Source organism: Scardinius erythrophthalmus (genome assembly GCF_964197995.2).
Source record: "Scardinius erythrophthalmus genome assembly, chromosome: 10".
NCBI classification, from domain to species: Eukaryota; Metazoa; Chordata; class Actinopteri; order Cypriniformes; family Leuciscidae; genus Scardinius; species Scardinius erythrophthalmus.
Window position 1 is genome coordinate 11,424,733 of NC_138230.1, and position 15,970 is coordinate 11,440,702.

The window sequence follows — 15,970 nt, forward strand, 5'->3', positions numbered from 1 at the left end:
TACTCTGGCGAGCAGGACGAGGCTGAGGGCCGCGGGAGAACGGCGCGAGGCCGGTGGCGTGATTACTGAGACGCGCCGGTCTCGTATCTCTCACGGAGGAGCGGGAATTTTCTTAGCAATGTTAAAACGCACATCAACCGATCACTTGTTTAGCGTTCATGTAAACACTACATTCAGATTCACCAATCGGAATGAATTCAGTTAGACTGAAACAAAAGGCATGCATGTCAACAATGAATGGCGACTGCAGAAAGCAAAAGCCGAATCCCGGACATTTTGGACGATCTCGACGGCCGGACATGTCCGGGAAAAAGAGGATGGTAACCCCTACTACTCAGCTTTCTCCTACTACTCAGCTTTCTCCACAGAACAAAAGCCTGCTAGCTTAGCTTCCAAAGAAAGACGGCTGACACTGTGTACATTCTGTGAGTGAGATCCCACCTCCTATGGGCGGGTTGAAAACATGCGGGACAGCCCCCACTACTGGCTGTAGTCTATAGCCTCTGGCCAAAAAATCCCCCGATGACGCAAAATGACGATTTTTGCGGATTTTTGAGAATGAGGATTTTTTTCAGACAAAAAATAAATAAATCTCTCGTCTCAGGGGGATATGAAGGTGGAAAGCACGGTAATTCGAAATACTACAGGTTTTCTACTAATACAAAGCTTAATGCTAAATCCTGAAGTATCCCATAAGTGATTACATTTTACAGACGCTTTTATCCAAAGCGACTTACATTGTATTTCAAGGTACACATTTACATTCTTATCAGTTCTTGCTTTCCCCGGGAATCAAACCCATGACCATGGCGTTGCAAGCACCAACGCTCTACTGTATGAGCTACAGGAAAGCTTGATTAATTGAGTGATGCTTGAGCATTAATTAGTGATGAACGCCTGCTGTTAAGAGAAACACAAGAACTACAACTGACTTTTAGTCACAGCCTTAAATTAAATCAGCTTAAGATAAAAAGAAGACATTAAATCTCTGAAGATCTCAGCAGAGGAGGATTAAACAACTCCACAAACAGCATTACCAGCTTCACTTATTAGATTGAAAAAGATGAGGATAAAGTTGGACGAGAGGAGATGGCTGGATGACAGGATTTTGTTTGAATAAGAAATGAATGTATGAAATCCCCCAAAAAATTATATACACTACCAGTAAAAAAAAAATTTGGATCGAATTTTTTTTGTTTTTAAAAGAAGTCTTTGCTCACCAAGGCTGCATTTATTTGATAAAAAAAAAAAAAAAAAAAAAAGATACCCAGTAATATTGTGAAATATTATTACAATGTAAAACAGCTGTTTCTGTGCGAATATATAGTAAGCTGTAATTTATTTCTGTGATCAAAGCTGAATTTTTAGCATCATTACTCCAGTCTTCAGAGTCACATAATCCTTCTTAGCAATCCAAAACTTTTGACTGGTTAACTTTTATATATACTGTATATATATATAAAGGCTGTGACGTAGTTAATCTGGTTTATTTCTTTTCTTTTCTGTTTTGGCTAGCAGAAGTTCTGAATGGCCAAAGAAAAATTTCTTTGAAATTGTAATAATATTTCACAATATTACTGTTTTTTCTGTATTTTTGATCAAATACATGCAAGCCTTGGTGAGCATAAGATATTTCTTTCTTTGATTATTCAGAAAATATCAGTAGCTCAGTATAATAATAAAAGTGGATGGAAAGTGATGACTATGATAATCAAAGAAATGTGAGCACATGCTATTCTCCTTCCACATGTCCTGTTCATTTATTCCTCTCTTTCTTCCCTAAAACACCTCCTCAAACACTCACATAAACACGCTGTTCTAATTATCATCTGTCTAAAACCCTGCCCTAAAAGAGACAGTCAGACATCTACACCTGCTGCTTCAATTTCTCTAGTTCTCTCTATTCTCCTTCTGTGTGTCACCTTTTCACCCTTTCAAGATGGAACGGTGTGAATTAAAAATCAGGCAAACAAAGAAGCCCATTAAATTATGTTTGGAGAACTACGAAAGCACATACTAAATGACGTACAGAAAGGATTGGTCCTTGTGTGCAAGTCTTTTGGGAATACAGCGGGAATATAGGCACACATCACATGAACACACACACGCTGAGTAGTGTGATAATGTGATAGTCAGTCGTCAAGGTCAAGCTCACCTCTATGTCTGCGAAAGACACACTCAACAGCAACAACATGGAAATTAGGACCATTAGCTGGAATCGCCCCATGCATGCTTCATTATCAAACTCATGTTCATATTAACAAGTGCTTTTCATTCTTTGAAAGGACTGTGGTCTGTATATCTAGTGAAGTGTTGCCATGCCGTGTGATAGATAACATGTTAAACAAATGAAAGGTTATCAGCTGCGAAAAACGCATCCCAAACTTAAGGAATTTCTGCCAATGAATTTAAATGCAACATCTAATTATTCTACACCATAACACTGCATATAGTATTAACAATATTTTATAAAGTGCCTTTACAAAGTACAGAAAAACATCAACAAGAACCATAAATAAATGAGAGCATCCATAATACCAAAGTCACCAAAGTCAATTAAAAGCCATCCTGAAATAAAAAAGCTTTAAGATGGGATTTAAAAATACCCTGGGATTTGGCTTCCCTAATGTCAGCTGGAAGAGAATTCCACAATTTTGGGCTATGAAAAGCAAAAGCCCTGTCATCCACAGAGCGAAGTCGTGTTTAGGGACAGCCAAGAGACTATTACGCCTGGGCATTTAAGGAATTAAAAGGTCCGCTAAATACTGTGAAGCTAAATCGTGCAGTACTTCATAGGTTAACATGAGGATTTTAAAAATCAACTCGGTACCGGACCAGGAGTCAGTTATGTGATCACCTTAGCCCCAGTTAGGAAACAAGCTGCCGAGTTTTGCATATACTGTAATTTATTGAGAGTTGATTTCGAAGGGCCGACTAGTAGCGCATTACAAAAGTCAAAAACAGAAGTTAATTAATCTTTCAGCGGTAGTAAAGGACAAAACTGGACGTCAACGTGCAATATTTCTGAGATGAAAGTAGGATGTCTTAACAACACTGTACGTAGGGTTCGAACATTAAACATGAGCCAAAACTACTCCAAAATTCTTCAACTTATCTTGCGGCTCTAAAAAAGAACCATCAATAGACAAAGAGATGGGGCTAGCACTATAAAAATATATAAAATCATTTCGATTTTTAGAAAATCATCAATGGATATTTATAAAATATTATGATAAATCAATAATTTAGCCAGCACTGCAAAAATATCAAGTGCGAAATTCAAATTCATTGGGTTACGGACTGGAATTTTGCCAGGAAACCTCTATATTGGTGCTATGTGTAAATGTTTGTTCACCTCGTGACCCAAAGCTGCAGACGAGCCGGGTCCGGGTGCCAGACACTGGCCTCCAGCTGGGAGAGGAGGTCCTTCCTGGGTGGAAGTTTCCATGGATTCCCTGTCATAAGTCTCAGTAACAAAGGAAACCATGGTCTGGCTGGCCACCGTGGTGCCACAAGTAACACTCTGTGCTTGCACAGGGAGATCCTGTGCAACGTCTCCCATAACAGAGGGATAGGTGGAAACGCATATAGCAGGCAGTTTGGCCATTCGTGAGACAACGCAACCTGGCCCAAGGGGCTGGACACTTCTGTCCTTGCGAACCATAATCGGCAGTGGGTGGTCATCTCTGAAGCAAAAAGATCCACCTCTGCTCTTCCAAATCGAAGCCAGATCTCCTGCACTACATCTGGATGAAGCCTCCATTCCCCTGGATGTACTTGATCCCTGGAAAGAGCATCCGCTGTCTGGTTGCACGCTCCTGGAATATGAGCTGCCCTCAGTGAAGCGAGTCGTGGCTGACACCATGTCAGGATCTCGTGAGTCAGCCGTAGAGACCTGCGGGATCTCGTGCCGCCCTGGTGGTTCAGATGGAACACTGTTGAGGTATTGTCGGACCGAACGAATACCTGGCGGCCTGCCAGAACCGGCATGAAGTACTGTAGAGCCAAGAACACTGCCCTTAGTTCCAGTAGGTTGATATGTTCTGTGGCCTGGATCGATGTCCAGTGCCCGCAAATACCCCTCCGATTCCACGTTGCCCCCCATCCTGTGAGGGAAGCATCCGTCGTGACCAACTCCCGACGAGAGGGAACAACACCCAGAGGCACTCCTGCCTTTAGAAACTCTAACTGTCTCCACCGCCTCAACGCACGTATGCAACGGTGAGAAATTATAACCAGTCGATGGCGATGCCTGGTGGGATCTAGCAGCAAACTGTTGTTCCATAACTGGAGTGGTCTGAGGTGGAGTAAACCCAGGGGGATCACCACTGTAGCCGCTGTTAACATCCCTATCAGTCGTAGGACCACCTCGTACTGCAAAGACACCCCCGGGCGAAAGCGAGCCAAAAGTTGCAGAATGTTCGTCACACGTTCCTGAGACAGGGAGGCAGACATTAGACAGGAATTCAGGGTCATTCCTATGAACGTAGTGGTCTGTGATGGAATCAGACAGCTCTTTTTCTCGTTCACAGAAAACCCCAGCTTCTGCACATGTCTCAAAAGCAGTCTGGAGTCTTGTACAGCCTGCTGCTCTGTTGGGGCACAGAGAAGCCAGTCGTCCAAATAAGGAAGAATACGCATACCTCTCATCCAAAGAGGAGACAGAGCTGCGCTCACACACCTTGTGAAGACGCGAGGAGCAAGGGAAAGGCCGAAGGGTAGCACTTTGAACTGGTAAGCTTGATTCAGGAAACTGAAACGCAGAAACTTTCTGTGATGTACAGCAATTGGGACGTGAAAGTATGCATCTTTCAGGTCGACACTTACAAACCAATCGTCTGCAGTCACAGACCGAAGAACATCGGCTGTGCGCAGCATTCGAAAAGGAAGGACCTTCAGGAACAAATTCAGAAGCCTCAAATCGAGAATTGGGCGGAAACCACCGTCCTTCTTCGGAACAAGAAAATATGTCGAATAGAACCCGTCTCCCTGAATGAGGGGATGAACCTTTTCTATGGCTCCCTTCTCTAACAGTGAACAAATTTCCAGAGAGAGAGCCACTGCGCGAACCGCATCTCTGACAATCGTAGGAACAATTCTTGAAAATCTGGGAGGCCGGCGTCGAAACTGTAGAGTATATCCCCTGCTCAGAGTTGCCAACACCCAGGGGTCTGCTGTGTTGGATCTCCAGTACTCCAGTTGATCTATTGAAAAACGATCGACCGCCGGCCTGACTGTCTCAGGCTTTATGTGTGCGATTTTTAGTGTTCGCGGGGGGACGCTGACGGGGTCCTCCTCGAAACTGTTGTTGAGGTGGGCGAAAAACTCTCGCATCTTCAGGAACACAAGTTCTTTGAGGGGGCTGTGACTGAGGTGTAGTGTGCCGGCGGAAACGTTGCTCTGATGTGGCATAGTGATGTCGGGTCTGAACCGCTGGCATCCTAAACGTAGGGTTGCGCTGCACCTGTGTCAGTTGACGAGTGGCTTCAGACAGCTTTACCCTCTTTTCCAATAGTTCCGGAACATTTGGACCAAAAAGATGCCCGGGAACAAATGGAAGATCTCTCAAGGTTTTCTTACAGTCCTCCGGCAGTCGTGCTTGGGCAAGCCACACTTGGCGGCGGGCTGCTGTAAGACTACCCAGCTCGCGGGTCACATGGCCTGTTGCCAACAGAGCAGTTTGCAGAAATTGTGAAATAGAGGGATCCGCATTTGCAGGTTCCAGCGTACTGGTGGCAGCAAGTAGTAACTGGCAGATTGTGTTTTCTGCTCGAGTAATGTAGGCAACAGACTCATATGCCTTTTTTAGCAAAGAATCTGTACGACCGCATTGCGCACTGGGACATCGCACATTCCCTCGTAGAGCCTCATCAGGAGACACCACCAAAGCTGCCACAGGCTGCTCTATTTCCGGAGCACGACCCACCCCGATAGAATCTGCTTCAGCCATAGATGCTAGCGTTCGAGCGATCTTTGAGCGCCGCTTAGGCGGACCAGAACCAGTGAGAGCATTTGAGAATTCAGCCACAAAATCCTTACATGGTGGCATGGCAAAAGAAGTTGCAGCTGTGGTCTGTCTGAAAAACTTATTTGTTTGGGCAGATTGGACAGGTGACTCATCAAGTCCTAGACGAGCAACTGCCATTCGAAGCACAGCCAAAGTATCATCGGAGGAGGACTGGGCTTGTCCAGACGACTGAACTGACCCCCCACTAGACCCCTCCGCTGCTGGGTAACCAGTGAAAACAGCCTGAGGTGATGGTTGTGCAGCAACATCCATAGTAACCCCATGATCATGAAAAAAGGAATCTGAAGCACTTGTAGACAGCACATCAAACTCTGAGTGATGAAAAAAACAAGGGGAATCAAGAGACTCTTCCCCAGCTCCCTGATTCTGAACATTCTCATCCTCCTGTGTCATCTTCACAGGTGTAGCAGATGTGACAGGCTGAAGCAGGCGTTTCAGCTCTGCCATCTCTGAAGAAAGCGCCGACACCGTCATAGAAAGTGAACTTTTCTCAACATGTGACTGTTCATCACCTCGCGATTTGGCCTTCTTAGATGGGAGGGGAGCACCAGCCGCCGTCGACGCCCTGCGCTTCCGACTGCGCGAAGGGGCTTCATCTAACTGCCCAAGTTTCACTGTTGAATTAGGGTCTAACTCGGCAAGACGGAGCCGTCGTTCCGACATAGGCAAAAGGCTGCAGTGCATGCACGGGTCCGTGAGAACCTCTCGCAAATGTTGAACACCCAAACACGACGGGCAGATGTCATGACTGTCATCAGGGAGAAGATTATTAGGGCACAGCTTACAAGTCAGTGGAAAACCAGTGGCGATCGAGCTGTGAGCCATAGTTACTCGCTAATAACACCCTCAGATTGCACCGTAAGGTTAAGTTGAGCGGGATGAAAAATCAATAAAAATAAAATAAAACAATTACCTCGGGTGAACCGACAGGTAATACCAACAATATCTCAAGAAAAGAGAAAATATCTAATATGGCCAGCGGATTGAACCGAGGAACAAAAAATGTGAATAAATATGTCAACGGGAGACCGTTAACTCATAGGCGCGGAAAAACACAAGCCACCGGATTGCACCGAGAGGCACAGTGTGTTACCGACGAAGCAATATAACTCAAATAGAAAAACAAAACTCACCAAGCGCTGTTAATTCAATCCGAATCCAAATCCAATCCTTTGAAATGGATTTCGCTATCACAGCTTGTGAGGACGAATCTCGCTGCTCTTATAAGCTGCACTTGACAGCGCGAATAATCACTCAACCAAATACAACCTATCTCAACCAAGCGAGAAAGCGAAAGAGCCTATAAACCTCCAGGGCTCAGTATACGTCACGCCACGTGACTTTGTTGGTATATTCTCTCGACCTATCTAGCTGGCGCTGCGATAATCCATAGTGTTTACACTGCCTCTGGCGGTCAGTAAGAATGAAACAGAACCCTCTTGTGTTTTTATCTCGAATGTATAACCAAAATCAGCGTTTGATGCGCTGGGCTCTCGCACTCCAAAACTACAATTTGGAGATCAAACACAAAAAGGGTGTTGATAATATTTTGGCTGACTTTATTTATTTATTTATTTTATTTTATTTTTTATTTTTCACAAACAGGTTTGTTCTTAAGGGTGGGAGTGTTATGTCCCTCCCTGTGGTTGTGCGTGTCTCTCTCTCTCTCTCTCTCTCTCTCTCTCTCTCTCTCTCTCTCTCTCTCTCTCATTCTCTCTCTCTCATTCTCTCTCTCTCTCTGACATTTTCTTAGGCCTGCTCCACCTGTGGTCTGCTGTTGGCTTGGAGAGCTGTCAGTTTCTGTCAATGGAGTGACATCACCTCCCCAGCAGCCAATCAAGTTTCCCGTCAGCAGTTAAAATGACGCTGAAAAGAACGCGAGGAAGCAACTTGTTTTCCTGCAGCTCTGCTTTGTTTTTGCTTTGTACGCTCACTTTTTTTCTGTAACTGTCGTAACCCTGTTGCTTTTAGTTGCCATCTCGTTTTGAATATTGTTTTGATACTCCTCCCTTTACGTTTTCTCTCTGCCTTTTGATGGTGTTGTTCGACCAAGAGTAAAGAGGACAGGTTAAATGTCACGTGACTTACATAAAACAACACCTAGGTAACTCGATGTAAAGATACCCCAGGTAAGAAAGTGAATGCCACCCTCTGTATGTTTTGTATTTGTTAGTAAGAGTAATTAAGTTAGGGCGTTTGACTTAGAGTTAGAGGTTTAATTACAAGTTAGAATGAGTTTTGTTTTGCTCTTTTCATTTCTTTGGCTTCACTAATTGCGTCCCCTTTTTCTCTTGGGTTATTTATTTATCTGATATCTTTTTGATCTGTAAATATTTTGCTTATTTTTCCTTGCTTATATTCACCATTATTATTATTACTATTATCCATCTTTTTGAATAATTATTTCACTTATGTATAATAAATTATCTTTCTTTCGCGTTACTTCATTACGTGTTGTCTCTTGCCACCCCAGTCACACCAAATTTTATCATGACCTCAATGTTACCTCTTCTGACCTTAGATCATAAGAGTTCGTAACATACTCACTTTGGGAAACTGTTTTACAGGGATCAAAATCTTCTGTCCCAGCTTCATGTTCTTGTTGATGACCACATCGATGAACTTCTCATCCTCTTTGTCTTCATCTTTCTGAATCTTTTCAATTTCTGTTGAGAGAGAAAGACAGGGAGAGTTATTTAAATCGTTATCTAGCTAAAATGAATATTTATCAGAGTGAATCTCAGGTTCAGATAAGCCCAGAAAACAGTCCTGCCATTTGCCCGATGTCATTTGTACCAAGCGTATTTTGACTGATCAGTGGACTGTGAAATAGCTTCCATTGGCCATGCTGTAATTCGATTGGATATGCTTATAATCATATCTGGTAGACGTTTCTCTGTGATTGGAGGATATTTCTGTCTTTGTGGCAAGTGTCGTCTGATTAGACATTAAAGTGTGTAAATGAGCTCTTCGAGGACGCACAGAAGTCTTTGTTGTTGTGGGACACAGTGGGGTGCTGAGATATTAGTCACATTAATGAGTTATTGTATGTGTGGGTCATAGTATCACTGTGGGTTCTCATAATACGTTGCATTGAGACAGATTTGGTTCATTGAGGTACTTAGCAAAAAACAATATGGAAAATACTGTTACACGGCGACAAGCAGATAGGAAAATCAAAACGTCCATCAAACATAAAACATCAAACTTTAAATTAAAGTTCACATGATATGGACAGTACAATGATTAAATTGCTCAATCAACAGCAAGATTTATCTTGTGCAAACAAACAATTTTGCTCATCCTATTTTTAACCATGATTTCACATTGAATTTGACAGTATAGTTTTAATGTCTGAGTGAAAATACTCTACGGCTGACCTGATTTATGGATCAGAACATATTGATTTCAGATAGAATTGTGTGTTCACAAATATTTATCAAAAATGTAAAGGGCTGTGAAAAAATATTTAAGCAACCCTCAAGAAGGTCCTCTCAAGTTGGCACAATACAACTTAATTCTCATCCCATTGCAATATACCAGTTTTTCTATATCAAAAGCTTGGCTTGTGAATATTAATAAGTTTCTGTAACAATTACTAATTAATAATGAGATAAGTCATCAAAAGAATTCAACAGTACCCATCCACTGTATCATCGGCCTTGGTTCTGGAAGTTGTTTTCATTTTCCCCATAGGCAATGTCTTCATTTAAGATTTATACGCCATGAACCAAACCAACCGGTGAATTGTTATGTTACAAACTTTGTAAAGTATAACAAACTAAAAAAGTATTTGAAAACAGTACAAAAAGGTAAAAGACTGTGTACTTAATATAAGAATAAGGGAAAGAACCATGAAGCATTGTGAATTACATAATCAAATTAAACAGTGGAGAATTTCAAAACTATTGATTTAAAGAAAATGTAGTCTAAATCAAAAAGTAATACCCGTAGGCATGACGCAGAAGACTTGTGGTTGTTCTTTTTTGAGGCTTAAGCCATATTTACTAAACAGGGCAAATTAGCGTGCGAGCGCAATTCCAAAAAACTTGGATGGGAGTGGAAAGTTCTGCACGTGATCTACTGACGACACACAAATAAAAGAACACAGACGCAGCCGGATCATTTCCATAATGACCAACGCAATCTACCAAGAGCAGCGCAAATTAGCATCTGGTTTAACATGCTTTTTTGGGTGGTAAATAATGCCGCAAATACCAGTAAATTGCCTGCGCAAACCTTAGTAAATCACTTTGCATGATTCATTTAAATACTCCCCTCCCATCAATTTAGCATAAATGCATATGCAATAAGGTCAGCTTGAAAAATGTCTATCCACACCTTTTCAGCACTAATTTTTCACTGTGTGTCTTTAATAAATACTGACAGTATTTTTTTTTAACACCAAAAGAGGGTTTGCACTGGCGAAAGCTATTAGTAAATCTGGCCCTTAGTTTGTATAGTAGTTTTAAGTCAAGTCTCAAAGGAGGCACACCAAGTAACATGGTGCCACACGTTGGGCGCCATGTTACCGGGTGAGTATTTTATGGTTTAGGCTAGATTTGACTATTCCTAACCCTACCAGAATCATTTTTTTGGTTTAGATATAAGGGTATAAAATAAAACAGGCACACCAAGTAACAATATAGGGAGTCTATTATGTCACTAATGACTCACTGAATTGAGTCAAAATCAGTTCCAGTTCCAGTTCCTAACTTCCTAAACTTATCCAGTAAACCTTAACCATTAAATCTTAATGATATTTAGAGCACTTTAAAACCGTTTAAATTATGAAAAGCACTTTTAATGTTCTTTTCTTCAATCTGTCATCTTGTGACGGTTATTGCGCTTTAATATTCAACACTCTTTTCCATTATTTGTGCTTTGGTGTGGATAGTTTATGCAAAATTAAGACATCCTCCAATCCCTCGACTAATCTGCCATTTCTATCATTTCTATTCAAACTATTAAGGAGAGTCATCAAAAATAAAGCCGCCAACTATTAATTTTAGATGAATCTGAGGCCCATATGTGGCCATTATTACAAACCAAACTTTACAGCGATAATATACTTTAGAAAGTCATGACATTACAATTACTTACAATTTAAATGACATGACTTAAATCAGATAAGACTTAATAAGATCACCCAATATGACATGAACCATTTTGTTTTGATGCATTTCTTTAAATATGCATGAATGATATTAATCTATATCTTTTCAAGATTACTCTTTTCATATTTATGAGTAAACTTTCATAAATATTAATCAGTGAATATTCATGCTAGCATTGCATAGCATTATCCTTTACAATTTGGTTTCTAGGAGACTGATGTCAATCAAACAACTGCAAAGCTAACAGTTAGCTGCTAAATTTGAACATTTTCTCTTTAAGTTAGGACAGAACAACTACTTGATGCTGGAAATTTGACGTCGCCTAGTTAGAGTATGTTGTCATGTCTCATCTGGATCTGTGCTTCATACTTTTTCATAAAACATCAAATTAGTGTATATGTATAGCTACGCCCAGAGCTGGTAAAAGAACAAATGCTGCCTTCTTCACTCGGCTTCCCAGGTCCACAGAGACAGAGGATTCAGTGAGCTGTGGTTCATCTCATTGTTTCATGTCATTATTCCTGTAGTCGAGGGGCACAAAACACACCCGAGAGAATACTTGAAAAATATAAATTTCCCTCCTTAAATAACCAGCAGCCTTTGCAGCAGAATCATCTCCATTCAGAAGATTGTGACCTACCAACAAATCTAAGCTCTGGAACAATAACATGGGATCATAGACCATAAGATGCACTTTAGTATATTGGAAAATTATTGAACTCATACATATATATAAATAAAAAAGTTTAGTGCATTTTGCACCTGTTTAAACTAGATTGCGGGTGGTTGGTGAATACGATTCTGGGGTTTGCGCTTAAATACGAAGTTATGAAGTGGCGCAGCTGTTTATTGTTTTGAGAAGATGGGGTCTCACCTTCTGTCTTTAGCATGTCAGGATAATCTAATTTCCGTCCAAAGCTTCCAGTCATTTGAAATGCGTGTAGAGCAGTTTGATAGTATCAAAGCTCAGGTGGGGCAAAATGAATAGTACAAAAAAAAGACATTTGGGCATTTCAATTTAAAATTCATAAGATGGAATGTTTTGTGGAATTAAGGCGGACTCCCTCTTAAGACTCCAACAGAGTAGAGCCACAAAACGCTCCATTAACTCCTTAAATTACACTTCTTGCTAACAAAAAGGGGCAGAAAGAGGAGATTGGCAAAAACATCTCAAAGAAGAAGCTGTTGGAGATTTGAAAATGTTCAGGAATCCATGATTCTAAGACAGATAAATTAAGAATTGATTTTTCATATACAAATTAATATAATGAAGACAATAAATGATTATACTCTTCTAAAGGTAGCATGTGTTACATGTAAATTACAAAAATGTAATTTAAAAAAAAAAAGTGCACAGGTCCAAAAACAACCTCACTGGTTACTGAGAAAAAAAGCTTGAACGAACAATAACAAAAAAACAACAACATATGCGTTTAACAAAAAACACCAAAAGCATTTTCAGAGGTTTGGAATACAAAGCTATACTTCTCATGACGAAAGATGTGTCAAACATCCAAACTAATACTTGTCATACTTGACAGAACAGCTGACAAATGTTGAACATTACACACTCAAGTACAAACATTTCTCCACCCTTCTCTTTTCTCTGTGTTTTCTTTTCCATTCATTTACGTTTTTATAGTCTTGCCCTGTAGAAAACCAAACAGAGTACGATCACAACCAAATGTGAACCTTTGTGATGGCAAACAATGTCAAAGTGCATTGAATTTGGTGTCAAAGTGCGGCATTCAGCTGCTGAATTCAGCCCGTGTTGCATTAAAGCTCACAAACAATGTCTTGTGCTTCTTGAAATAGACACCAACCACAGAGTGCTTTCGTATTTAACCAGGCGGAACAAAAAAGGCTGCTTCTTTAAGAGTTATAAGCCATAAGGTGCTTCAACCTACTCAGGAGAGGACTATTCTGGTTTCTAAATAGAGATGTGGGCTCAAATCCCATTTCTAACAATTGGCACAGAGTGGTGGTTACAGAGCCTGGCTTGTAACAAAAAAACTTTAGGTTTAAACCCTGCAAGGGGCAAGCTTTAGACTCATATCATTATATCCATTCATTTAGCAGATGTTTTTATTCAAAGAGACTTCAAAATGAGAATAATGTCTAAATATTCTAAAATCTAATTAAAAAAAAAATCACTATATATTTCTATGATAAATGTAAGTAAAAAAGACTTAAAAAGTTTTTTTCTTGTAAAATGGTGACAAACAAGTAATTTTGACACCAACAGCACCATTTACAAGATTAGTCAGTCAAACAGAGAAAGACGGAGTCATAAAGTTGCTTATATTTTCATTTTGGTGGCAAGAATATTGCACATGGTGCCACCGCATGGAGTTCTCAAAGAAAAACAAAAAACTATAGGCATCCAAGATAAACGGTACATTTTCACAAAGGCGAAAATTGGTAGAATTCAAATTGACATTTATTGCCATGTAGCCATGTATTAGGCCTATGTTGCAATTATTAACTCTTTCTCTGCCAGCATTTTTTTTAAGTTGCCAGCCACCAGCAGCATTTTTGATAATAATAAAAAAAAAAAAAATCATTGCCCCCAGCATATTTTGTTGTATAAGTAACATGCAATATATCAAAATAAACAACAGCTTCATGCATTATTTTTTATCAGCATTTGAATGTGGGTAAGTTTCATTAAAAAAAATTAAAAAAATAAACATTTTGAGCAAGAAGTTGAGTAAATCGCATTTTTGTCAAAGACTACATCCAGATCGCATTCAGAACGATGATCAAAACATAGATGGAGTGGATCGAGTCCATCACCACCACAAAAGCTTGCACAGTCCTATACCTCATCCTGGGTCGACATTTCATTCAGTAACATTAAGCATGTTTGAGTTATTTTTTATTCTTCGATTTTTCCCCATTTAAACAGACAAAATGGTAGCGGTCTGATAGGTACGATCTAAACCAGTTTAATGCCTGTCCCTAAACAAAATTACACTGGTGTTCAGGGACAGGCATTAAACTGGTTTAGCTCGTACCTATCAGACCGCTACCATTTTGTCTGTTTAAATGGGGAAAAATCAAAGATAACGTCAGTAAACTATGGAGTGCCGCAAGGATCTATGTTAGGCCCTCTGCTATTCTCAATATATATGCTGCCACTTGGTAATATTATAAGAAAACATGGAATTAGTTTCCACTGTTATGCTGATGACACTCAATTATATATTTCATCACGACCAGATGAAAACACTAAATTATCTAAATTGACAGAGTGTGTTAAAGATATAAAATACTGGATGACGTGTAATTTTCTGCTATTAAATTCAGATAAAACGGAGGTATTACTTATTGGTCCAAAAAACTGCCCACAAAACCTCTTGCAATACAACTTTAATTTAGAAGGATGTCCTGTTACTTTATCCACTACAGTAAAAGACCTGGGTGTTATACTAGACCGCAACTTGTCTTTCGAAAATCATATTTCATATGTTACAAGAACAGCCTTTTTCCACCTTAGAAACATTGCTAAGCTACGTAACATGCTATCTGTTTCTGATGCAGAAAAGTTAGTTCATGCATTCATGACCTCGAGACTAGATTACTGTAATGCTTTATTAGCTGGTTGTCCTGCATCCTCAATAAACAAGCTATAGTTAGTCCAAAATGCAGCTGCTAGAGTTCTTACTAGGTCAAGAAAATATGATCATATAACACCAATTCTATCATCTCAACATTGGTTACCTATTAAAGATGCATCTCTTTAGCCAAGCATTCACATAATACTTACCTTTTATACTACAGTTAAATCGGATCAAATGCATTAAAGGTAGCGGAGGATCTTTCCGAATTTTAGATAAGACCCGCCCTCTCCACTTTTTGAAAAGTTTGATTGATTCACCAGAATGATTGACAATTAGGAGGACCAATAGTATAGGTGATCCACCCGGAAGTAAAAAATCCTCCGCCATATCTTTAATATTATGAACAGCAGCTATGCTAATTATTTCCCATCTGCTTTTCTGTTGTCATCTCATCTGAGTTAAATAGAGTTCGTCAGCTCCAGTTTGTATCCAGCCTCTCATGGAGACTTCAGATGCCCCAACACCCGTGAAGAGACAACTCGACGCCTGTGAAGAGACGACTCGACGCCCGTGAAGAGACGACTCGACGCCTGTGAAGAGATGACTCAGCGCCAGCGATGTTATGCCCTAAATTAATACATGATTAACTAACTTTATTTTTCTATGTACATTTCTGAAATGCACTCTCTGTAAAGCTGCTTTGAAACAATATGTATTGTAAAAAGCGCTATACAAATAAATTTGAATTGAATCGAATTATTTTACATATGCATATGCTATCACTTGTTTCTGCTTCTTCTTCATATGTCTTTTGATCAGAAGATTCAGTAGATGCCTAATAACGCACCCCCCCACACACACACACACACACACCCCACCGTATAACATTGAAAACACGGAAAGCCGTAAATTTCCATCAATGGAAGGGAAGTACCTTGATGTACCTCTAAATCAAAGAGACAAAGATTCCATGTTGATATTTATCGGCTGAAAGAAGCATTTTTAGTGTAGTTATTGATTTCCATATATTTCTGAAGTCTCCAGTTCCTCTGTTTTTACAGTTGCATGCAGCCAAATTCTCAGTCGGGCCCATGGAGCGCTTGCGTAACAGAATAGTAGCTGAAAATGAAAAATAAGATACATGTTGTGAAACACTTTAGTGTGCTTTTTCAAGAGTGGGCTGCCATGACAGATCACAGATCAATACCAGCGGCTGCCCGCTGTCATCGCCCCGTGTCACCCTGCCCACATCTCATTCCTGC

The 15,970-nt window shown here is 40.2% G+C and overlaps 1 protein-coding gene across 1 annotated transcript in view; it reads right to left on the minus strand.

Moving 5' to 3' along the window:
- Positions 1-15,970, minus strand: part of khdrbs3 (KH domain containing, RNA binding, signal transduction associated 3) — a 141,671-nt gene that overhangs the window by 58,104 nt on the left and 67,597 nt on the right. The window contains exon 2 of the mRNA XM_081377692.1: positions 8,576-8,694. Coding sequence (XP_081233818.1) covers positions 8,576-8,694 — 119 coding nt within the window. The remainder of the gene's footprint in view (positions 1-8,575; positions 8,695-15,970) is intronic.